Source organism: Vipera ursinii, assembly GCF_947247035.1.
Source record: "Vipera ursinii genome assembly, chromosome: 7".
In the NCBI taxonomy this organism is placed as follows: domain Eukaryota; kingdom Metazoa; phylum Chordata; class Lepidosauria; order Squamata; family Viperidae; genus Vipera; species Vipera ursinii.
This window is the reverse complement of record NC_139521.1, coordinates 24679389-24706288: the sequence shown is the minus strand read 5'-3', so window position 1 is coordinate 24706288 and position 26900 is coordinate 24679389. Positions and strand designations below refer to the sequence as shown.

At 41.7% G+C, this 26900-nt stretch overlaps 1 protein-coding gene across 2 annotated transcripts in view; it reads right to left on the bottom strand.

The window, feature by feature from the left end:
* Nucleotides 1-23928, bottom strand: part of PALLD (palladin, cytoskeletal associated protein) — a 487514-nt gene extending 463586 nt beyond the window's left edge. For both annotated transcript variants that reach the window (XM_083367271.1, XM_083367272.1), the window contains exon 1: nucleotides 23265-23928. In XM_083367271.1, coding sequence (XP_083223397.1) covers nucleotides 23265-23809 — 545 coding nt within the window. In that variant the 5' untranslated portion in view covers nucleotides 23810-23928. The remainder of the gene's footprint in view (nucleotides 1-23264) is intronic.
* Nucleotides 23929-26900: the final 2972 nt, after the last annotated feature.

The following is a 26900-nucleotide window of genomic DNA, read 5'->3' as shown; positions in this document are numbered from 1 at the left end:
CTTAATTGCTGTACTTAAGTGAATGATTGCTTAACAGTTCTTGTTACTGCAACCCAGACTGCCTGTCTCCAAGCTGTTAACTATGTTTTGGGAGGGAATTGTTACTGTAAATCTATTGGTTGCTGGCTAGAGGCAAACTGTATATAAAGGTGTTCAGCAGCCATTAGGGTTGCTTCTGTTGTTATTTAATAAACATGCTTGCTGTTTCACCGCTCTGCCTTGTCAATGCCTGACTGAACCAAGAACTTAACAGTTGTGGTGATTAATAGTGGAACAAAAGGCATACTAGTTCATTTTAAACCTCTGAAAAGTTTTTGAGCAAAAGAGACAATTTTATATTTTCATAACAGCAGTAAAACAATCCAGCAATAGCTTGTTATTGTTGTTAGTTGCGCAGTCATGCCTGACCCATCGTGACCCTATGGACAATGTTCCTCCAGGCCTTCCTGTCCTCTACCATTTTCTGGAGTCCATTTAAGCTCATGCCTACTGCTTCAGTGACTCCATCCAGCCACCTCATTCTCTGTCATCCCCTTCTTCTCTTACCCTCAACCTTTCTCAGCATTAGGCTCTTCTCCAGTGAGTCCTTCCTTCTCATTAGGTGGCCAAAGTATTTGAGTTTTAGCTTCAGGATCTGGCCTTCTAAAGAGCAGTCAGGATTGATCTCCTCTAGGACTGACCGGTTTGATCGCCTTGCAGTCCAAGGGACTCGCAGGAGTCTTCTCCAGTACCATAGTTCGAAGGCCTCAATTTTTTGGCACTCAGCCTTTCTTATGGTCCAACTTTCACATCCATACATTGCAACTGGGAAGATCATAGCCTTGACTATACGCACTTTTGTTGGCAGGGTGATGTCTCTGATTTTTAATGTGCTGTCTAGATTTGCCATGGTTTTCCTTCCTAGGTGCAAGCATCTTTTCTTGGCTGCAGTCCCCATTTTGCACTCTCCTTCTTCACTCGCAACAAGAGGCTCTTTAGTTCCTCTTCACTTTCTGCCATTATAGTGGTATCATCTGCATATCTTAGGTTGTTGATATTTCTCCCGGCAATCTTAATTCCAAGATTTAGAATTCATCTAGCCCTGCCTTTCTCATGATATGCTCTACATATAAGTTAAACAGGCAGGGCGTCAGTATACAGCCTTGCCAGACTCCTTTCCCAATTTTGAACCAATCAGTGGTTCTGTGTCCAGTTCTCACTGTTGCTTCTTGACTCGCATATAGGTTTCTCAAGAGACAAATAAGATGGTCTGGTACTCCCATCTCTTTAAGAACTTGCCACAGTTTGTTGTGGTCCACACAATCAAATGCTCATTTAGTCAATGAAACAGACGTAGATGTTTTTTTCGAACTCCCTAGCTTTCTTCATGATCCGACGTATGTTGGCAATTTGATCTCTAGTTACTCTGCCTCTTTGAAATCCTGCCTGTACTTCTGGTAGTTCTTGATCCACATACTGTTGGAGTCTAGCTTGTAGGATTTTAACCATAACTTTACTAGCATGAGAAATGAGTGCAATGGTGTGATAGTTTGAACATTCTTTGGCACTGCCTTTCTTTGGAATTTGAATATAAACTGATCTTTTCCAATCCTGTGGCCACTGTCGCATTTTCCAAATTTACTGGCAAATTGCGTGTAGCACTTTTACTGCATCATCTTTTAAGATTTTGAATAGCTCAGCTGGAATACTGTCACCTCCACTAGCTTTGTTGTTGCTCAGCTTTTCTAAGGCCAACTTCACTTCACATTCTAGGATGTCTGGCTCGAGGTCAGTGACCACCTCATTGTGGTTTATCAGGGATGTTAAGCTCATTCTTGTATAGTTATTCTGTGTAATTTTTCCACCTTTTCTTAATCTCTTCTGCCTCTGTTAGGTCCCTGCCATTTTGGTCCTTTATCGTGCCCATTTTTGCATGAAACATTCCCTTCATCTCTCCAATTTTCTTGAAGAGATCTCTGGTCTTCCCTATTCTATTGTTTTCTTCTATTTCTTTGCACTATTCATTTAAGAAGGCATTCTTATCTCTTCTAGCTATTCTCTGGAATTCTGCATTCAGTTGGGTTTATTTTTATTTTTCTCCCTTGCCTTTCTCTTCCCTCCTTTTCTCAGCTATTTGCAAAGCTTTCTCAGACAGCCATTTTGCTTTTCTTTTTCTTTGGGATGGTTTTAGTTGCTCCTCTTGTACAATGTTGCGAACCTCTGTCCATAGTTCTTCAGGCATTCTGTCTATCAGATCTAATTCCTTAAATCTATTTGTCACCTCTACTGTATATTCATCAGGGATATGATTTAGTTCATATCTGAGTGGCCTAGTGGTTTCCCCTACTTTCTTCAGTTTAAGCCTAAATTTTGCAACGAGAACCTCATGGTCTGAGCCACAGTCAGCTCCTGGTCTTGTTTTTATTGACTGTAGAGAGCTTCTCCATCTTTGGTTGCAGAGCACATAGTCAATCTGATTTCTGTGTTGACCGCCTGGTGATATCCATGTGTAGAGTCATCTTTTGGGTTGTTGGAAAGGAGTGTTTGCTATCACCATCGTATTATCTTGACAAAATTCTATCAGCCTGTGCCCTGCTTCATTTTGTACTCCAAGGCCAAACTTGCCTGTTATTCCGGTTATCTTTTGGCTTCCTACTTTAGCATTCCAATCCCCCATGATGATAAGGACATCATTTTAGGTTGTTACTTCTATAAGGTGCTGTAGGGCTTCATAGAACTGGTCAATTTCATCCATTTCAGCACTGGTGGTTGGGGCATAGACCTGGACTACTGTGATATTGAATGGTTTGCCTTGGATTCGAAATGAGGTCATTCTGTCATTTTGTATCCCAGTATTGCTTTTCCTACTCTTTTATTGATTATGAAGGCTACTCCATTTCTTCTGAGGGATTCTTGCCCGCAGTAGTATACCTGATGGTCATCTGAATTAAATTCATCCATTACTGTCCATTTTAGTTCACTGATTCCTAAGATGTCAATGTTCAGTCTTGTCATCTCTTGTTTGACCACGTCCAGCTTTCTTTGATTCATGGATCTTACATTCCAGGTTCCTATGGAGAAAGAATCTTTACAGCATCGGACTTTCCTTTCACCACCAGACGTATCCACAGCTGAGCGTCCTTTCAGCTTTGGCCCAGTCACTTCTTTCTGGTGCTACTAGGACTAGCCCTCTGCTCTTTCCCAGTAGCATATTGGATGGCTTCCAACTTGAGGGGCTCATCTTCCAGCGTCATATCTTTTTTCCTTTTGGTACTCTCCATGGGGTTTTCATGGCAAAGATACTGGAGTGGGTTGCCATTTCCTTCTCCAGTGGATCACATTTTGTCAGAACTTTCTACTATGACCTGTCTGTCTTGGGTGGCCCTGCACGGCATAGCTCATAGCTTCATTGAATTACACAAGCCCCTTCACCACGACAAGGCAGTAATCCATGAATGGGCAGCAATAGATACTTGTGACAAATCATATTTTTTTCTAGAAATAACACAGGTATGATATTAGATGTTAGACATATGATTTCATTTACTTCCTCAGTGGGCACAATGTGTTTGTGAACAGAGTCTATGAAATTACAGTTGTGTTTTGTATGATATCAGCCAATTTTGTATTAGAAAGTTAAAAACAAAACAGAATACTATTTTTGATGGAAGACAATGTGAACTTTTTCAACTGTACATATTCTTTTACAAATCACTTCCCAGCAAACTAAAGCAAAACCAGTCTTGGTGCTGCTGTAGAAGTAGTTGATTAACAGGGGAGATATAATGGCTAACTCAGGGGTGATTGATGTTAGTCATATAGTAAAGCTACACATGATCACTAAGACCATGTTGTTTATCCATAATGGGTCCCAATTAAGCTAAGGCAAAGTGAATGACATGAAGACATAGCTGGTACTTTCAACAATTCCTTCTTAGTGAAAGGAAAACAGCAGATATATTTTAGATGTATGACTACAATGTAGGTATAATTAGATTTTTCTTTTTCTTTTCTTTTTTGCATCATATGATGAAACTCTGAGATGACCAAAGGGGAAAGGCAACTAACTAAAACTGAGAAATTATATATTTAGGACTGAATTACTAATCCCAGATGTACAATGTTGTATATCTGCAAGAAATACATTGTTTATAAATTTGCATGTGAAGGTTTGAGGAGTTATTGTAGGGTGATGAAGTTATAAAAAATAACATGCTTTAAGAAGTTGTAAATCCAAATCCAGAAAAATACTTAATTTTATCACTTGGTAACTCAAATATTTAACAATTATTGGATAGCATTATATGAAAAGTAAAGCACTGGAAGAAATGTCAATTGAAATTAATGCATATTTTTGCAAGTTTGAATGGCACAGGCAGTTTCAGTTATGCCAGTTATTTCCTATGGCTATTGAGTGATAATTATACGTGGTGGCTCAGTGGGTAAAGACGCTGAGCTTGTCGATCAGAAGGTTGGCAGTTTGGCGGGTCGAATCCCAAGTGCTGCGTTGCAGAGTAAGCGCCTGTTACTCGTCCCAGCTTCTGCCAACCTAGCAGTTCAAAAGCACGTAAAAATGCAAGTAGAAAAATAGGGACCACAACTGTGGGAAGGTAACAGCATTCCGTGTGCCTTTGGCGTCTAGTCATGCCGGCCACATGACCATGGAGACGTCCTCGGACAAGTGCTGGCTCTTTGGCTTTGAAACAGAGATGAGCACCGGCCCCTAGAGTTGGAAACGACTAGCACACATGTGCAGGGGAACTTTTACCTTTACCTTTATAAATTCATGCTTCCTTCCCAAATATATGAATGTTTGTTTCAGAAATAGAGTTTGCTTAGAATGGCCTGACTAGTGAGAAAATCAAAGCAATGAGCTATATAATTATAAGTACACACAAAATTCCTCTAATTTTGATAGGTGCAATCTGTAGCCAACAAAAGCCTCTGTGCTGCTGATATATAAAGGTAAAGGTAAAGGTTCCCCCGCACATGCGTGCTAGTCGTTTCCGACTCTAGGGGCCGGTGCTCATCTCCGTTTCAAAGCTGAACAGCCAGTGCTTGTCCGAGGACGTCTCCGTGGTCATGTGGCCGGCATGACTAGACGCCAAAGGCGCACGGAATGCTGTTACCTTCCCACCATAGTGGTCCCTATTCTTCTACTTGCATTTTTACATGCTTTCGAACTGCTAGGTTGGCAGAAGCTGGGACGAGTAACAGGCGCTCACTCTGTTATGCAGCACTTGGGATTCGACCCGTCAAACTGCCGACCTTCCGATCGACAAGCTCAGCATCCTAACCCACTGAGCCACCGCGTCCCTACTGATATATAGGGGTGATTAATTTAACTTTTGTTTGTCAAATATATCAGAGTTAACCTTGCTGGTGAGAAAAATTATGGATTCTTTGACCAATTACTGGTTTGTTTTTCCTCTTTTTTGTAAGCTGTTGCCACCTCCAAAGCTGGTCTCACCATTCTTGGGGAAGCTGCATGTTCTTAGAATAGAACTGATCTACTAAAACCTTACCCTCAGTTTTCTCCCTAGTATCAGGATGCACAATTGGGGTGGCTGGATTCACCTGCCCCCACAACATCCAATCTCAGTCTCACAGGGAGGTTTGTAATATTCCGGACTCCAACTGAAATCCGTCCTTTGGCCTGCCATAAAGCCTTTATAGAGACCACCTCTGGAATTATTTCCACTCCGGTATTCTGCCTTCTAGGATTGGATTCGATGATGAGGTGAGGGCCTGGCTGTTCCCAGTCTAATCTAACCGAGGCCCATAAACACACCACCTCCCCTGGTTGTAATATCTTCTTAGTTTGATCTAATTTCTACAATTGCCCCATCCCCTCTGCCAGGGCCTGTTGTATTGGTGTAGGCTTGAACACACCAGAAAATATGACAGGAATCCTAAAAAAAAACCCTATACTGATTTGCACAGTATGCTAAACAAAACCCAAATAAATCACATAATAACTTAACACAATATAGCAATCCTGGTCCATATATACCATGTATATACTGTATGAACTATGTTTAGCAGGTTTTGGTGAAGCAGGAGCCATGGGAAAAAGTATGGTAAAGAACAAACTGTATTTGATAAGATATTGTTAACCTCTGATGAGAAACTAATTAAGAAAATGTATAATTTTTTGTTAATTTTGGAGATGGAAAGTGAACAAACTAAAGAAACAATGACAAGGTGGGCAAAAACTTTGGTTATAATATAGAACTAGAAAATGGTAAAAACTATGGGAGAAAAATTATAAATTGACAATGTCAACTGCATATAAAGAAAATGTATATAAAATGTTTTACAGATGGCACCTGCCCACCAGCAAGATTAGCAAAAATGTTTAAAAATATGTCAGATAGATGTTGGAAATGTAAACATAATTCAGGCACGTATTATCCTATCTGGTGGACATGTGGTAAAGCAAAGGCTTATTGGGGGGAAAAATACATGCTTGGTTAGAAAAAATATTGGGAGAACATGTAGCAACCTGCACAGAAAAACTGCAAACCACCCCCTGTAAACACAGTGATGAGGAAAGAGCTCTGGCTGGGACATGGTGTACTGTTGAATTGAATGTAGCTTTAGAAAAAGGTTACAGAATTGTTGAAATCTATGAGATCTGGCATTTTGAAAGAACATCAAATGGACTATTTTCAGGTTATATGAACACGCATCTCAGACAGAAACAGGAAGCCAGTGGTTACCCTGACTGGTGCAAAACAGAACAGGATAAAGAGCAATATATTCAGGATTATGAAAAGATGGAAGGTATCCGCTTATGACGTGACCACATTGAAGTACGGTAAATCCTGCTAAAAGGCAGATTGCTAAACTCTTCTTAAACTCTCTGTGGAGCAAGTTTGGGCAGAGCACCAATCACCTGACCACATCCGTGGTAACAAATCCTGAGGAACTATTCAAATATCTTTTTGTACCCTATTACAATGTTTCCTCATGCGAGTTTGTGGATATGGAGACAGCCGTTGTGACATGGAAAACAGCCAAGAACCACCCCACCAAAACCGCATGCACTAATGTATTCATTGCCAGCTTTACAACAGCTTATGCGCGGCTGGAATTATACAGGCTACTGGATGGGCTGGGTGATAGTTGCCTATACCATGACACCGATTCAGTCATTTTTATAAGCAGAGATTTTATAATCCTTTGGGTGATTATTTAGGCCAACTGACAAGTGAGATTCCTCCAAACACTACGATAACAGAGTTTGTTGCGGCCGGTCCCAAAACGTATGCTTATGCTTTGTCCAACGGTGAAGCGGTGCTAAAGGTGAAGGGAATTACACTAAACTGCGGTAATAGCAATAAGGTTAATTTTGACAGCTTGAAAGATTTGGTAGATGATTATTGTCTGTCTGGTGCAGAGAGAAAAAAAGAGATCAGGGTAGAACAGTTGGGGATTGTTAGGGTTAAGAAACAGTGGACCCTAGAAATGAAAGTCCTCCGTAAAACTATAAAAGTAGTATATAATAAAAGATTATTAAAGAGTGAAAATTACTGTAAGGTGCCTTACAGCTATTAAGGATTGTGGAAAATATTGCACAATTTGTACACCCCTTCTCCTGTATTATAAGTGGTCCATCCAATTCTGGCAAATCTTTTTTTATCAAACAAATGTTAGAAAATGGTGATGTTGCGTTGTCTCAATTGCCTCAAAATATTGTATGGTTTTATAGCTGTTGGCAACCTCTGTACAAAGAACTGCTTAATAAATTCCCTTATATTAAGTTTATGGAGGGGCTTCCGTCTTCTTTTAAAGATGATGATTTGTTTCTGCCAAATCAAATTACTCTAGCCATGATAGATGATCTCATGGCGTCGGCCAGTGAGAGCGATCAAATAGAGAAGGCTTTTACATGGTACGTTCATCACAGAAACCTGATCATTATTCTCATACTACAAAACCTGTTTTTTCAAGGTAAGAAAATGAGAACAATAGCTCTGAATTCCAAATATTTGTTTTTATTCAACCCCCATGATCAGATGCAAATTGTCACACTGGCCAGGCAGATGTATCCCACTAACACAAAATATTTTTTAGAAGTATTCCAAGATGCCACTTGCAAACCACATGGGTACCTTTTGGTAGATTTGGCAGCCACCACTCCAGAACCCTACAGGTTGAGAACAGGCCTCTTCCCACCTGATTGGCCTACTGTTTACACAATGAAAAAGAAGTGTAAAAAGTAGTAGCCCAGTTACCTTAGCACTAGTTCATTTAAGATGTCAGAGAGGGTACGTAGAAATTGGGGGCTTTAAAAAATCTTAGTAAAGGCCGGACCAAGACAGAGAAAAGCCATCTTATGCAATGCTAATAATGATCTGGTGGGGGCAATAGCAGAAATAGCTCTGAACACCCTAAAAGGAAACCTTCCTCTGAAACCTTCACAATTCCAGTCTCTAAAGAGAAAGAAAGGTGTCATTAAAAAGTTGAGTGATAGAAAGGTCTCACTCAAAAAGAAGAAGCAGATCATACTTCAGTTGGGTGGTTTTATCGGTCCCTTACTAGGGGCAACTATTCCGCTGTTGACTAGCCTGTTAGCTGGATAAACCATGGATCATGCCGAGAAAATGTATCTGGTATAGCGTCATCAGATGGAGCAACTACAGGGCAGGCCCCCTACTATGGGGGCTATAGCCACTAACCAGTTGGATGCTAAGATGCGTGCCATTCTTCAGAGAGCTGATTTGTGTGAGGATGACAAGATTAAGCTCTACAGTTCTGCATTGCAGAGATATCTAAGACTAACTAGGCAAAATGAGTCTGAAAATGACAGACTGAATCTCATTTACCAACTGGAAGAACCTCGGCTACTTCCAACATTACCAGAACAACCGCCACAGCCATCTCCGCAGGACACAGCGATGGCCGAGATCCTAAGTGGTGTGAGCACCCATTACAGGAAAAATGTGGAACTTTTGCTGAACAAAATGAAACAGCATCAGGACGTCTCAACCAGGGATGATCACAGTACCTTTTTATACAAAGGGGTCCCTATTCCTGGTACTAATATTTTTTTTTTAATTGAAAAGTTTTAAAATACAATTTTCCTTTGAAAAACCCCCCTTCCCCCTCCCTCCTCCCCTCCCTACCTCCCCCCTATCTCCCCCCCTCCCCCTCTCCCTCCTCCCTCCCCTGCCTCCCCCCCCTCTACTTCCCCTCCTCCCCCCCTCCCCCCCGACTTCCCAGAGCAAAATACAAGGTATATATCTAAAAAGCAATCATAAACAATCATATACTAACAATTATAAACTCTAAAATCCATCACTCTCTAGCTTATATAGAGTAAACCAATCCTTAACAATACTAAATATGTATAAAGAACTAAAATAAAAGAAAACTAGCATCATTCCCATCTATGTTCTTCCACAATTCACTATTACCTAGATATATTCTCACTTACACATCACAAGCACCTATCCCTATTAACCTCTCTAGCCAAAATAGGCTATAATAGATAGTTCTTACACAAATTAACCCGCATTAACCCACAAAACTTTTTTCCTCATCCTCTGTAGTAAATTGTCCATTAATTCCAAATTAAAAATTCTGTTACCATACATATCATCCCAAAACTCTTAAAAACACAACTACCACTTGACTATAAGTATATTGTGGAAGTTCCATAGATTTCTACTGGTCTTATTTTTTTATCTTTTTTGAGCGTTTTAAGGCAGCACGCGTCACCCTCTGTTCTCTAGGATCATCCAAAAGAGTTACAGCTTGATCTCCTCCTGTACCCTTCTCGTCTATCTGTCCATCTTCATCCTCTTGATGTTCTCCTTCTCCAGATCCCTCTGCAGCTTCCAGAAGTGTTGATGGGGTTGCTTTTAAAACATTGTTGTAAAAATCATGCGCTTGCTTCACAGTACCCAAACAGTACCTTTTGCCATCATACATGAAGCTCAACCCAGCTGGGATCTCCCATCTGAACCTTATATCTCTTTGCTTGAGCTCTTGCACAAGAAATATAAAGTCCTTCCTTCTCTTTAAAATCTTTGGAGGAATTTCTTTTAGAACCAAAACTTCATGACCAGCAATCACAACTTTAGTATCATAGGCAGCTTGTATAACTTCATCTCTAATTTCCCTTTTTACAAAATAAACCACCACATCTCTAGGCAACTTTCTCTGCTTAGCAATCCACGAATTCACACGAAACACTTTGTCCATGCCTTGTTTTATTTCAGATGCAGGATGGTTCAATACCCCCTCAAAAGCCTCAGAAACCAGCTGCTTTAAATCTTCTTTAATATTCTCTTTTAGGCCTCTAATTCTAACAGCAAACTGCATCTGGTAAAATTGAGCCAGACTCTGTTCGCTATCCATTTTGTCTTTTAAATCTTCAATTTCCAATACTTTTGCTTCTAATATAGCATTCTTTTGAGTCAAGTCTTCCACTTGGTCATCCAGCACCTCCACACATTTAGCTACTTTATGCACTGAGGACAAAATGTCTACCTTCATCTCTCTAAGTTTCTGCTCCATCCTTTCTTCCATTCTCTGCTCCAATTTCTCCAATTTCTCCTCCATCTGTACAAATTTAACACCCATTGACTCCAAAATTAACTGGGTATGTTTTTCAAGATCCTTCGATGTCAATACATCAGGAGAATGCAACGCCTGCAGTAATGATTGTTGTTGCACCGGAGAATTTCCAGCACTCCGAAAAGTTCTAGGGGGAGGTTTAGCCGCCATCTTTTATTTACAATTGTGACGCACTTTCACTTTAAGTTTTAAGCAAAGTCCATCAAGCTTGAGAGTAAAATAAAATAATCCTCTTCATCTCTTCATCTTTCCCTCTTGTACTGCTCTGCCTGCTCTTTTCCTTTCATAGTCTCTCCTTCAAGCAGGGATGGTCGCAGACGCCTGGCTCTGCTCCATAAAGTCCGGAGCAGAGACGCTAGCCAGCTGGGAGCAGCCCAGGCTACGGGGGAGTTCAATCCTTCAGCCGCCCGAGCTCCAAGCTCAGGCGGCCCCGGAGAACTCGACCCCTACCTGGGGGCTCACCCCCTCCTCTTCTCCCGAGGAGGGGGCTTCAAATTCGCCCGAACAGCTGATCGGCGCTGTTTCGGGCGAAAAATCACACAGCTGAGCCGCGGGCAGCCCGGGAAGGCTGTCTCCGGCGCCGCGGAGCCACCGGAAGTCCCTGGTACTAATATTTTTGACTTGGTGAAAGGAGCCTCGCAGCATCGAGCCCCTACTGAGAACTGGAAACCTAAAGGCTGGGATGACTTTATGAATGCTATGCCTGAGGTGAATGTTCCGACCTCTGTGTTGGGGTCTACAGCTGTTAAAGAGCAAATAGAAAAGTTGAAAGATTCTCTGGTTGTTAAGGATGAAACTGCTACTAGCCCCGACTCTGTTATGACAGCCCCTTTTGGGACTCAGAAGCCTCTGTTTACCAGTGCCCCTTCTAGCCCTTGGACATTAAACCCTAGAAGTAGGTTCAGGTTTGGTGACTGGCTCAATTTGTAAAATGAATAAAAACACAGTGAAACAAGTAAAAACATGTAAGTCTTTTTCTTTATTTTACAGTAAGGCAGGCATGTCTGCATGCACTGGTGATGGTTACAGGTTCCAAGTCCCCTTCCCACCTTTATAGTTTTTACAAACAGCTTTACCATTTGATCATTTTTAATATCGACATAGGAGTACATTGGAGTACATCTTTAAAATATTTTCATAGTCTACTCCTTTAGTCTGGTTCAGTAGAAAAAACGCACAGTGTTGCCCGCAGGTCACAGTGCTGGGGTGTTGCAGTTGGCGTTGGTGAAATGTGTACTTCTCAGCTTGCTGCTCTAAAAACATCGCTATGGAGCCAGGAAAGTCAGGGCTATCCGGCGGTCTTCCCTAAGAATAAAAAAATTCACCATATCCGGGAGATGGGAAGTAGAGAGCCAGCCAGTGTTCACCAGGCAGAGTGTGAGGGTGGGTATTTACAATTAATACAAAAGGTCTTTTGGAGATTTGTCTCTGGGTTAGCAGGTCACAAGGGTAGACCTCTAGAAAGTCTTTATTTCCAGAGAACAAGTGGAGGAGTTGCACTGTGTCCATACTCACATATAATCAAAGAGCACATTCCTTGTGTGACTTATTTCAATAAGGTTTTCAAAGATTGCATAGAGAATCATGTTGACGGTGTTGGGGAGGGGTTGTGCAAATCTAATTTTGGCTCTGAGGTTACCATTCCTGATCAAAGAATAGTGCTCAGAGTACCCTGATCAGGACTCAAGTCAAAACAATACAAAGTATACCCTCAGTTAAACTCTTCCTGGCTGATTAACAGCGACCTGTCTTTCATGCCTTTGCCTGTGGCCTGGACCATCTGCATGTACTCTCTCACAAAAAGACCATGCTCATAATCAGGCTGAAGAGGCTTTGCAGGAATCTGCTTGCCATCACAATGCAAGGCACAAAAATTGACATTGCAGTGTTGAAAATTGAACAGGTTTCTTTCATAATCCCCACTAAAAGATGCATTGTCCACAAACCCAAATTGTTTAGGTAGCTGACCCAGAAATAGATTTTCCTGATTACACACAAGGCTACCTGCAGGAATGCTGTAAACCTTCATCCCCCCTCGATCAATGGGGTATTTGGCATTGGAGGAGAGCAAAGCTTCTGCATGACCAAGGCGCACTCCTGGAGCTACTTTTACATGTTTTACAAAGAGAGAAGGTGCCAAGAGTTGCACTTTGTAACTCTAATTGCCATCCTTCATCATGCAAAATTCATTTCTGCTTCTTGTGAGTTTGACTTTCACATCAACACCATTAATTATCAGTCTTTCTTTAAAAAACAGATCACTATGAAGAGGCCCTAGCATTTATGACTACCTGCCATGTGTCTTGCTCTCGCTTTGAAACTGGAGTTCCCAGCGGCTGTCAGTAGAGTACTCTCCATGAGGTCTGAGTCTGAGTAAAAACCACTAGCTATAAATTAGGTACCCAGCACATCACCACCAAGTTCAGAATCAGTTCAATCATGGCCCGGTAAGAATAGCAATGATGGCTCTGTGTAATGAACCAATCTCCCAAGGTAACATTTATTTTTTATTTTATTTTAATCCCATTTATATCCCGCCCTTCTCCGAAGACTCAGGGCGGCTTACAATCTAAAGCACAAATCAATGTGCTTAACAATAGCCTTCATTCTATGTATATGCCTGCTTATTAGGGCTTTCGCCCCCCCAGCGGCATTATTACAAAGTCAGCTTATTGCCCCCAACAATCTGGGTCCTCATTTTACCTACCTCGGAAGGATGGAAGGCTGAGTCAACCTTGAGCCTGGTGGGATGCGAACCTGCACTAATTGCAGGCAGCTGGTGTTACTTAAGGAGGCATTAGTCCACTGCTCCACCAAGGCTCCATCCAGCTGATTAAACAGCAATGCTATGGGGTAGTTGGTCAGGGCCACCCTAGCCCCGCATCAATATCCGATCCGTCAGCCGTTACAATCTTGCAACTCACATACAGCAGGGTGTTGTTTAAATCTGTGTAATGCTCACCATGCCCTGTGATAAAAAAATTCCAGGGGAGCATTGGGTGTCAGTGCTGATAAAGGTGGGATCTCGACATAGGTACTGTTTTCAATACTGGTCTGTGTAGGTGCCAGTTGAAAAAGATCCAGTTCTGATTTAACACATTCCTCTGAAGCAGAATGAATAAATCCCATATTGTATTAGAATATGTCTTCCTTGTCACAGGGCTTCCTCTTCTGCGCACGTCTCCTCTTGGTATGGTGGGTCTTTTTCACAAGTCTTCTCTTTTTAAATGGAATAGGCAGGCCCAATGCGTAATTCTCCTGGCTATGATCATCCCTGATCCATCCTGCCCTTTCTCAACAACACGGGATACAAGATGCCCCGCAACATCTCTGGCAATGTTTTTGGCATCAGATTTCACATGCAGCTTAATGATTTCTAATCCTCGCCTCAAAAAAGGCATTGCTTTTCGAAAAAGCCCATGGAACAGACCCCCTAAACCTGTCCCGTACATAATGGGTGCTCCTCGAAAGCCTGGAAGGCCGCCACCAACTTGTGCCCTGTAGTAAGCCATGTAGTCTTGAGGGTTCCCGTGCTCCTTGATCACAACCATCCTTCACTTTTCCGAGGCCTAAAATGAAGCTTGACAATCACCTTCTCATGATAAAAATATACATTTTTGTCCTGATCGGTTTTGATTTCTATGGTAATGGTTTCGATGTGATGTTTGCTGACCGGTGCATAATGTGGATGGTCATAGGTCATTGTGACAGAATCATTGTCTTGCCCTTGCACAGGCACACAGCGCAGTAATGGCACATAGAAGTCACCCACTATCTGGAGCTCTACAATGTCTGTGTAAACATATAAGGTGCTGAATCCAGGGAACATACCTAACAGATGTCCAAGTTCTCCGCTAATTAGAATGGTGTGCGGTTCATCTCCTTTAAGATTAATTTTTCGACTCACTGAATCATAATGTAGGGTTGTCTTAGGTCTGTCCCTGACGTTTGATATAAGCTTGTTCATATTTTCTAACAGATGTCGGATGCTGTTATAGTACCCACTTCTCAAAGAAAAATGCCATCTCTTTCTCTCGTTAGCAATTTTAAAATATCCAGGTGAAGTTAATGTGTGCCAACTACGTGGATACTGTATCTCTGCTAGCCCTACTTCCCATGATCCTGGAAGATCCAACAATCTCACTAATTGAATAGTAAAATTAGAATTTTTGTTTTGGGGGAAAATTGCTGCTGATGCATTGCTGGGTAGGGTGATGTAAAACTCCTCCATATCAAAGATGTTGTACTTCAGTCTCCTTAACCCAACTGTTGAACTTCTCTGGCCAGCCAGTGCATTTGACTAGAAACTCTCTTTGTCTCCCATGCCCTCTTTTTTGGATAATTTTCTCTATTCTGTATACGCACTGTTGGTCAGCAGGAACCTTTTGAAACTCCTCAAAGTAAAAAGTCCCTTTTACAGGGTCACCCATGTAATCATTTAATCTATACACAACTCTTTCCCCCCTTGTCTCCAGTTCTTTGATGATGAATATCTCATCTGTATAGGTTTGCTGATAGCCCTTTTCAAACTTACCCCTCAGTCTGGATACTCTGACATGATCCCCCACCTTAAGACATTTTTCTTTCTTTTACTTTTTAAAGCTACCCCATAAAGCTTCATCCACACATCCCTTTCGTTAGACAAATTTACGGTATTAGGAGCAGTCCCAATGCTACGATGGTAAGTGCTATTGTACCCCTGAAGAGTATCTGCCAAAATGTCTACATACTGACATGTATTTCTAGCTGTGAAATATCTCCAGAGTTTGTTTATTAGGGTTCCATTAAACCTCTCTATAATGGCTGCTTTAGTTTCACTATGAGTGACAAAATGATGAATGCCATAACATGCTAAAAGTTTCTTCAGCGGTATATTCAAGAACTCTTTACCTGCATCTGTCTGTATTTTTCGGGGTGCGCGTCCTGTTTCAAAGATATTCTGGAAGGCAGCTGTAACTTCCCTCCCTGTTTTATCAGATAAAGGGGAGGCCCAGGCATATTAAGATAACACATCGATAACTGTTAAGATGTACTTTTTTCCATGGTTCTCCTTAGAAAACTTGGAGACATCTATGAGGTCAGCCTGCCATTGATGATCTAAGCCAGACACTACTGTTTTATTTCTAGGAAAATTAATTCTTGCAGGCTTATGAAGCATATAAGCATCTTGGCCTGACAGCCACGTCTTGACTTGTTTCATGGTCAGGTTTTTATCATGTTTTCTAGCTTCCTGAAAAAGGCTATTCACACCTCCATAACTACCTACACATCCTGGCATATAATAAATACAGCTTAGAAACTTTTCATGCATCATTATACGGAAAGAAAACTGACAAATGGTCAAGCATTGACATTAACACAGTCTTTTATTGGTTATACAGAGTTCAGAGGGGTGGCATGGCTCCATCATCAGAAAAATACCCCTCATCACTACTATCAGAATCTGAAGATAAACCCCCATAACACACTATTTTACAATACGGTGACCCGCCTGTAGCCCCCAATGCATATCCGCAGTCGCAAGCAAGCCAGTCTTTACAAAAATTGCAGCTCTTTAACTCACAGGGTTGGTAGCATGATCTCTGGGATAGCTCAGAACCCCAGTTATAGTCTAGATCAAAAAAATCTGCAAAAGCTTTGTGACCGCTGCGATTACCACAGGAATATAAAATTGGGGTGTCTTGAAGTGTTTGCTGTCTAGGCGTTATTAATTCGGAGTCTGCAAAATATAAAGCACATCCTGCTAGTGTGATATCGGCGCCAGCAGCATTTACATTAACATAAATAAAAACATATTTTACTTACCATTGCAGGGAAATAATGTAGCATCATTCATCATTTCACAGGCTGTATGGTAAGTACTCTGCATCTCATCGTTAAAGTTACAGCACATCATGCTACAGCCAGGCAAAATGGGACTGAATAAAAAAATTCCTTTATCATAACCCCTGCAACAGATTTTGTCACATTCTTCCACCTGGGGCCTTGTGTCATTCCGTGTGATGCTCGCTTTTGCAGTTGTTTTAAAATCAGCTTTGGAACCAGAGGTTGCCATCTTCAAAAGACTGCTGGAATTAAATCGCTAGCTGTTCAGACCTGCCTGTACAATCTCCCTTGCACATTCTATGACACGTCCTTGAGCCTTGCACTTGTCCAGAATCATGGGGTATGACATGCCCAGGCATCTTCCGAACAAGGCCTAACCCCCCTTTTTACTATCAGGCACAAACACGCTTGCCCAGATCTGCAGCCCTAACATGCCCGAACAAGTCTACTTCCCACCTGGCTGGTTGCCCCTTGTGAGCATTTTAATTCCTGTTAATATTCTTTGTCTTTTTGCTGTAGGGGGTGCAGAATAAATTTTATTAAGGCCATGCTTTGTACGCTTACATGTACATGTGGATTTGAGGGCTCAATTGACAAAATATGTGACTTTAGATTTTTACAAAGGTAAAAACCAGCTGCGGGTTTTAAATGTTTTTTTCCCCACCCTGCATTCGAGAAAATGATTTTAAAACCTCCTAGAAATAAATACCTTTTAGAAAAAAGGTGGTTAAATGGAAGCCCTGGCCGCCTTTTAGGGCCTCCTTTGTTCCCTGCTTTTGAGGCACTGATTTTTAAAACTCCACAAAAATTAAAAGCATCATTAGGCTAGAATGATTAGAAATAAAAAGCATTTTTTATTATTATTATTTCACAGCTCCCCAAAGTAGGGCTTGTTTCCCAAAAGCACAGGCCTCTGTTAATTATTTACTTTTTTAGCTTATTCTGTTTGTTTTGAATGTCCATAGAGTTAGTCTAGGGTTAAGCTAATCATGTACCCAGAGGTTTGACCTCCTTAACTTATTGATGGTGTTAGGTTCAAGATGCCTTATCTGAAAATAGGGTTGCTAGGGTTACTCTTGCTTATCCTGATGGGCTTAGGCCAACACGTCACTTCCGCTCGCCTTATCTGAAAATAGGGTGGTTACTTCCGCATAGGGCCATGATCTGCTGATGTAATCAACACCACATCGGTTTGTTTACTTTGATGACGTCACTGATCAAAAGTGCTGATAATTTTCATTAAAAAAGGTATACACTATAACTACTGGGGTTCTTGTATACTTGGATGACATCTTAATCTTTACCAAAACAAAGGAGGAGCATGTAAAGTTGGTCAGGGTGGTACTAAATAGATTATGAGCCACCTGACTCTATGCCAAGCTGTCAAATTGTGAGTTCCATAAGGAAAAAATGACTATTTGGGGTATTGCATATCTCATAATGGGATAGAGATGGATTCAGAGAAAGTCAAGGCAGTGCTGGAATGGGCACTGCCACGCACAAGGAAGCAATTGCAAAGTTTCCTGGGGTTCGCTAATTTCTGCCATCAGTTCATCCCCTCCTTTGCACATATCACACTCCCCATTATCAATTTACTAAAGTCGAAAGGGGAGGGTGAACCGAAGCTTAGCCAACCATTGAAATGGACTATGGGACTATGGAGTGTCACACCACATTTGAGAAATTAAAAAGACTTTTCTCAGCTGAACTGGTCCTAAAACATCCAGACATAGAAAAACCTTTTGTCATACAGGCAGACACTAGCGATGTTCCAAGAAAACCAAGAGGGCCAGCTACAAGCCTGTGCCTATACATCCAGGAAACTCACCAAAACAGAACAGAGGTGGGCAGTGTGGGAGAAGGAAGCCTATGTGGTGGTCTGGGCTCTCCTTATATGGAGGTATTTCCTGGAAGGGAATAAAATCCCCTTCCAGGTATGGACTGATCATAAAAAACTTGAAGCCTTAAAAACCCCAAGGAAACTGTCACTGAAACAAGCAAGGTGGTCCCAACATTTCTACCAGTTTAACTTCACTATTAAATACATACCGGGGGGGGGGGGGAAAGAGAACTTCCTAGACAACACTTTATCACGGCTACCACAGTATAATAATATAAAAACAGAAGTGGTGTACCCTCTCATGCCATCTAAACAGATAGTGGCTCCAGTAATCACAAGGTCACAGACAAAGAAACCAAAACGCATAGATAGTGCAGCCAGAACAGAGTTCAGACAGGCTCTGGAAACAGATGAGTGGTTCTTGAGCCATAAAAACCTGTGCTCGATGAATGATGGACTGCCATGGGTGGGGGAAAAATTATACGTGCCAAAAACCCAAAGACTGAAATTCACACAGCTATGTCATGATTCAAAAGTGGCTGGGCATTTTGACTTCGTGAAGACGCTCCACCTGGTCAAGAGACAGTTTAGGTGGCCATCCATAAAGAAAGACATTGAAAGCTATGTGGCTAGCTGCCCCATTTGTGTAGTGGCACAACAAAGGCAGGGAAAAACATCAGGCTTATTACAGGTGGTTGCAAGCCCAGCAGCGCCTTGGCGAGAGATTTCCATGGATTTTATCATGGAGTTACCGGAGAGCGCAGGAAACACCATCATTTGGTTGGTGATGGACGTATTCTCCAAACAGGTGCACTTCATTCTGTCCACTAAAATTCCCATGGCTAAGACTGTAGCAAAGCTGTTTGTACAACCTACCGATTGCATGGGGCTCCATAAAGTATAATCTCAGACAGGGGGATGCAATTCACTTCTGAGTTCTGGAGACCCTTTTTGGACCTCCTGGGGACTGCCCAGGGCTTGTCATTTACTCACAATCCACAAACAAATGGTGGGACAGAACATTCAAACTCAGTATTGGAACAATATTTAAGATGCTTTATTAATGATCAACAGGACAATTGGACTGATCTACGTCCTTTCACGGAAGTGGCTTACAACAATGCTGTTCACTCTAGCATGGGTTACACCCCATTCCAGGTCAGAACAGGACAAAATTTCAACCCAGTGCCAGAATTGCCAGTCAACAAACCCACCATCCCATCCCTGAAGGAGTGGATTACACAGCTCCAAAATATGTGGCCAGTAGTGAGAAAGGCATTAGACAACGCTAGGGAAGCTTACAAAGTGCAGGCAGATAAGAAGCGAGTAGAACCTAAGCTATTTAAAGTTGGGGGAAAAGTATACTTATCAACAAAGTATTTAAAATATCTACAGCCATCAAAGAAATTAGGGCCCAAATTCATGGGACCATTCCCCATTAAAAGGGTCATCAATCCAGTAACCGTAAAATTAGACAGGTTCACCCGGTATTTCATTGTAGCTTATTAAAATGTTAATTGAGCTCACCTCTAAGACCAGCTATGGTTCCCCCTCCTCCACCTAATATGGTGGAGGGAGAACAAGTCAAGGAGATCCTGGATTTCAGGAAACACCATGGATCAACACAATACTAATAGCTTGGAAAGATCTCCCATCTTCCCAGAATGAGTGGGTGCATAAACGACGTGTCAGGGTTCCTAGGTTGTTAAAAAGGTTTCATGCCCAGTATCCTGATAAACCCAACTAAATTGTATGTAGTTTTCTCTCCCTGTTATTATTTTATTTTTCTCCAGGTGGATCTCTCATTTTTAAGGGGGGTAGCATGTCAGAACCCTGTCCTTCTATGGGCATGGAGTTTCTTGTTCTTTTCAGGTTCTGCCATTCTCCTGGAAGGGAGGGGGAAGCTTGGGGTTGCTGATGTGTATTTCCTTTTGCTCTGTTCCTTGCTCTGTCCTCTTTGATGTTTCTCTATTGGGGTGAGAATGGAATGTGCCTCCAGCCATCTGCCTTATCACCAAGCATGAAGAAGCAGCACAGAGAGACTTAACAGCTTGGAAGCGGTGCCTTATTGCCCCGTTCCCACAGCATGTTCACACCTGCAGATTGGCCTCTTTGAACCATTCGGATGGATAGTTGGGCTGGGGTTACTATTGATTCTTTTGATTTGTGCAGGAAATCCTCAGATCCTGCCTTCTATTCCTGCTGTCAACATCTCCCAATAAAAGTTCCTTTTGAAATGATGTCCATTTCAAGAGTTCTGCTTCTTGGGAGGACTGATTGAGGCAGGTCCTTAAACACTCTCTCTCTCTCTCTCTCTCTCTCTCTCTCTCTCTCTCTCTCTCTCTCTCTCTCTCTCTCTCTCATTCTCTGTGTGTGTGTGTGTGTGTGTGTGTGTGTGTGTGTGTGTGTGTGTGATGGACAAGATTCAGAGAACAAGATGACTTTGGCATTATTGTATTCCTGTTAACATAAATAATTCAGACAAATGGACTATATCAAATAGCCTATATTAACAACACTAGATGCACCTTTAAAGAATCCTCATTATTTACCAAATGTAGATTTAAAATGGGAGGATTTAGATTCTCTTAAAATATGGTAATGGAGGCAGAGTGTCAGGATTTTCTTCCTGCCTGGTGAATATTATGTAAGAAGGCACCCCCTCCCCAAAAAATTACCCTTCAAAAAGAATTAACAATGGCACCTTCAAACACCCACTCACCCATTGCAAAGTCTCTACAGTCTTGCTTGATATCCAAACTAGGTTTTTCACTCTGCCAAAATAAACTGTTCCCTGTGGTCTGCCTGCTCAACTTATTCATTATATGCAATTAAGTCTGCTCCAATTGGTTACTGGTTACTCTGGTAGAAACACCCTATCTCCTCCAGGCAATAACCACAATATTCCACAGCCATTTCATCCTGAATTACTAGGTTGTCAATTTTCCTGTTGAATATACAGTAGAGGTGATAGAATAGGGAGGACCAGAGATCTTTTCAAGAAAATTGGAGAGATGAAGGGAACATTCCATGCAAAAATGGGCATGATAAAGGACCAAAATGGCAGGGACCTAACAGAGGCAGAAGAGATTAAGAAGAGGTGGCAAAATTACACAGAAGAACTATACAAGAATGAGCTTAACGTCCCAGATAATCACAATGAGGTGGTCACTGACCTCGAGCCAGACATCCTAGAATGTGAAGTGAAGTGGGCCTTAGAAAAGCTGAGCAACAACAAAGCTAGTGGAGGTGACAGTATTCCAGCTGAGCTATTCAAAATCTTAAAAGACAGTGCAGTAAAAGTGCTACACTCAATTTGCCAGCAAATTTGGAAAACTCAACAGTGGCCACAGGATTGGAAAAGATCAGTTTACATTCCAATTCCAAAGAAAGGCAGTGCCAAAGAATGTTCAAACTATCGCACCATTGAACTCATTTCTCATGCTAGTAAAGTCATGCTTAAAATTCTACAAGCTAGACTTCAGCAGTATGTGGATCGAGAACTACCAGAAGTACAGGCAGGATTTCGAAGAGGCAGAGGAACTAGAGATCAAATTGCCAACATACGCTGGATCATGGAGAAAGCTAGGGAGTTCCAGAAAAACATCTACTTCTGCTTCATTGACTATGCTAAAGCCTTTGATTGTGTGGATCATAACAAACTGTGGCAAGTTCTTAAAGAGATGGGAGTACCAGACCATCTTATTTGTCTCTTGAGAAACCTATATGTGGGTCAAGAAGCAACAGTGAGAACTGGACACGGAACCACTGATTGGTTCAAAATTGGGAAAGGAGTCCGGCAAGGCTGTATACTGTCGCCCTGCCTATTTAACTTATATGCAGAGCACATCATGAGAAAGGCAGGGCTAGATGAATCAAAAGTTGGAATTAAGATTGCTGGAAGAAATATCAACAACCTAAGATACGCAGATGATACCACTCTAATGGCAGAAAGTGAAGAAGAACTAAAGAGCCTCTTGTTGCGGGTGAAGAAGGAGAGTGCAAAACTTGGGTTGAAACTTAACATTAAGAAAACCAAGATCATGGCATCTGGCCCTCTCAATTCCTGGCAAATAGATGGGGAAGAAATGGAGGTAGTGACAGATTTTGTTTTCCTGGGCTCCAAGATCACTGCAGATGGGGACTGTAGCCAAGAAATTAAAAGACGCTTGCTCCTGGGAAGGAAAGCCATGGCAAATCTAGACAGCACACTAAAAAGCAGAGACATCACCCTGTCAACAAAAGTGCGTATAGTCAAGGCTATGGTCTTCCCAGTTGCAATGTATGGCTGTGAAAGTTGGACCATAAGAAAGGCTGAGCGCCAAAGAATTGAGGCCTTTGAACTGTGGTGCTGGAGAAGACTCCTGCGAGTCCCTTGGACTGCAAGGCAATCAAACCGGTCAGTCCTAGAGGAGATCAATCCTGACTGCTCTTTAGAAGGCCAGATCCTGAAGCTAAAACTCAAATACTTTGGCCACCTAATGAGAAGGAAGGACTCACTGGAGAAGAGCCTAATGCTGGGAAAGATCGAGGGCAATAGAAGAAGGGGACGACAGAGAATGAGGTGGCTGGATGGAGTCACTGAAGCAGTAGGCGTGAGCTTAAATGGACTCCAGAAGATGGTGGAAGACAGGAAGGCCTGGAGGAACGTTGTCCATAGGGTCGCGATGAGTCGGACACGACTTTGCAGCTAACAACAACAACAACAACAACAATTTTCCTATGATAGGTTATTAAAATACTGAATCTTTTTTTATTTTATTAGTTCACTAGGGAACCATTGGTTTTTTTAAAAAAAACAAAAAGGTGGATATTTTTTCCCTTCCTCCTATTAGGTAAAACTGAATTTTGCAAGTTTCCTTTCTAACCTAACTGACAGAATGGAATATAAAACTGTTGAATGTATGTGTATTTTTACTACTGATCCACTGGTAGATGTGCCGAGTGGAAAATGTTAAGTGAAAGGAAATGGAAGATCATACAAAAGGTATATCAATGAATACTTACTCAGAGATGAATACTCAAAACTTACCTGATCTGAGGTACCGGGTTTCCAGCAACCTTGCACTGAAGTAGAACCTTGCTTCCTTCAAGAATTTCTTGACTCCTCAGTTTATGGATAAATCGAGGGGGAAATAACTGATTCTGACTTTCTTTTGCAACTTCATTTTGAGAGATAGTCTCACCAATCTGAGACCGTTCTTTTCTTTGGAGCACACATTCTTTAACCTGAGTGACTTCTGGGATCTCATTTTTTAGTGTGATTTCTAAACTTGTTTCAAGTACTGAATTCCTTAAAGAATTTGACAAAGCTAATTGCTTGCTCTTAGGAGAAAGATATCCACTATCAGGAGATGAAGAATTTCCATTTGGACTCTCAACTCTCATCTTGGCTACTTCGTGGAAAATAGAAGACAGTTCTTCAATCAAAGTGGAAGCTTTATCACATAGCTTATTCTTGAAGAGGATATTACTTGCCAAAACTGATTTAGATTTAGGGTTTCCCTTTAGGGCATTTAATCTATGCCTTTCAGCATTCTTAAAACTTTGGATAAAACTGGGTCTTGCAGGCAGCATGGGAAAAGCATTTGCTTGTTTACCAGTAACATTTAAAATACCACTTTTCCCTTGAGGATATGCATTCTGACCCTGCTGCTCTGTGGAAGTTTGAGATGAAAGCCACAAGGAGGTGGAGCTGGTTGCACAATTTCTCTTGGAAGGATAACTGTCATGTGCTTTGGCTTGCCCAGAAGAAGCATTTTCTGGTGAGTTTGAAGAAGTGTTCAAGTAAGGGTACTCTTGCTTTTCTTCAACAGAATTAATAGATTGATGAGCAAGTTCAAGGCTTTTGTTTATCTCATCTTGACTAAGAAAGGCAGATAATTCATTTGAAAAGTCTCCATCTTGTATATCTGATAGGGAATCATAAAAGAGTTCACAACATAATGAATCCTCAGAATTGTTTTCATAGTTTCCAACATAAGGGCTTTTCTCAAAAGGATGAGGCTCTTTCATAATTACAGAGAGAGGGACAGGCTGCTCACAACTTCTGTCCTGCATGCTGGAACAACAACAACAACAAAATCTTGTTTCAGAAAGACCTGGGATTTTATCTAATTTATATCCTTTCCTAATCTAGCATTGTCAATAAAGCAAAGAAAAAAAATAAAGCATAGGTGAATGTCCCTTTTTTATTTCATAAAAGTATGTCCTACTTGTGCCGACAGAGAGAGCTTACTTTGGATCCCATTAGTCAAAGAACTCTGTCAGTCAGGATCCAGAAGAACTGCAGCAACTGCCCTTTGGAACATTTTACTCTCTAAGGTAAGATCTGCCCTCACCGTCCTAAATACCTGGCTCAGCCGGTTAATCTGGGAAACAAATGCAGGAGTTGTATGCTGGAGGTTGCTGTTGGATTGATGGCAGACTCCCCCTCTCTCTCCTTGGACTCTACTCTCCACTAGTACATCTTTTTGCTATCACATTGATGTATTCTTTTTGTGCTCTTTTTCATTGTTTATTTTATTGTTCTATTATCTTACTTCTGTTTTGCTTACACTCTTTATTTCTTCCTTTCTATTATGTAAGCTGCCTGGAATAGCCCCATAGTGAGATAGGCAGCAAAAAAATTAACAAAGGTGTATATATCTTTGGCTACCAAAGTGTTAGTTGTAACTTCTGCATAATTAGAATGAACTTCAGATGTTTTATATAAAAACTAAATATCTCCTGTATTACTAAGATTGATTCTACCTTTAAGCATAGTCAAGCATCTCTTCCCCATGATTATTCTGCTAGTCTACTTAGCCTAGCCTTTTCTGATAATCTAAACCAGTGGCCCCAACCTTTGGGGCACTAGGATCTGGTTCCATAGAGAGAGGTTTTTCCACAGATTGGAGGGGGCATGGTTTCACATGCTGCCTGCATCCTGCAGATGGAGATTTGTTTGTTTGCAGCCCTGTTTATGGCATGTCATGGCCCAGTGCTGGTCCACAGACTGGGGGTTGGAGACCCCTGATCTAAACTAACCTGCTGCTATACCAGAATATTATTGAATTCTGTCCTTAGCTAATATTAAAGATACAACTAACTATCCAGTCAGCTTTCCTATATGGAATAAGGGAGGAAAACACCAGCAGTGACCAGTGGCAACCAAAGAGCAAGAAGGCAGGGAGGAAAAAGATAAGTACTGTATAAAACACTTCTAGACGGAGGAAAGGGATAATTTTCAAGTCAGGGAATAGAGGGCTAAGAGCAAAGCATCTCCTAGAAAGCAGCCAGAGATTTCCTGTAAAAAGAAGTGCATATCAAAGGGCACATTTTACATATTGTTACATTTTTAAATTAACTGTTAAAATTTAATTTTTTAAATTAGATATTTTTCTAAATCTGTGGTTAAATCTTTTACATTTTGAACATTTATAAACTTTTAAAATTTTAATGAGGACCCAGATTGTTGGGGGCAATAAGCTGACTTTGTAATAATGCCGCTGGGGGGGGGAGCCCTAATAAGCAGGCATATACATAGAATGAAGGCTATTGCTAAGCACATTGGTTTGTGCTTAAATTGTAAGCCGCCCTGAGTCTTCGGAGAAGGGCGGGATATAAATGGGATTAAAATAAAAATAAATAAATAATCCTTAAATGAACTAGCAAAAAGAAATGTCATGAAAAAAAGAGATTACACTGTTGTGATTTGTAACACATGTTCCATGTATATACTTATACCCATTGTTGTTGTTGTTAGCTGCGAAGTCGTGTCCGTCCCATTGCGACCCTATGGACAACATTCCTCCAGGCCTTCCTGTCCTCACTTATACTCATAGAAGACCCAAATTACACACATACCAAATGTAAAGTAAATGAATTACAAGTAGTCCTCGACTTACAACAGTTCATTTTGTGACTGTTCAAAGTGACATGACCATTTTTCTTGAACTGTGCCTAGAAAGGTCATAAAATGGGGCAAACCTCACTTAACAAATGTCTCAGTTTGCAAAAAATTTGGGCTAAATTGTGGTCATAAGTCAAGGACTACTGTACTAGAAGAGAAAGTAAAGGGTCTAGAGCCAACTCTAGTTGGGTATTTCTAGTCTAGTGAAAAGAGACTAGGGGTAACATGGGAGTGCCGCTGCCTCGTTGGGGCCTGCTGAGGCCAATGAGTAGCCGAGGAAGCTCCAGACACCCAGCTGCCCCTCATCCTCCTCCTCTGCTGCATGGCTGGCTGGCCTGATGATGAGGGATCATCACTGCCGCCACCTCATGAGGATGGACAGCCAGTGTGCAAATGCTGCCTCGCTGGGGCCTGCTGAGGCCAGCAAGCAGCCGAGGCAGCTCCAGACATCTGGCCGCTCCTTGTCCTCCACTGTGTGGCTGGCTGGCCTGACAATGCAGGGATGGTTGCTGCCACCGCCATCACCACTGCCCACCACTGCTGGGCAGCCGATGTGCAAACGCTGCCTCATTGGGGCCTTCTGAGGCCAGCAAGCAGCCAAGGCAACTCCAGACACCCGGTCGCCCCTGGTCCTCCTCCTCCTCCCCTGCATCGCTGGCCAGTTGATGGGCTCAGAGCAGCAGCCACTGAAACTCACCACTGGTCACTCATGCTCACTCACTTGATCGATCACTGTCTGCACCAAATGCTGCTCACTCACTCTCCCACCAAAAC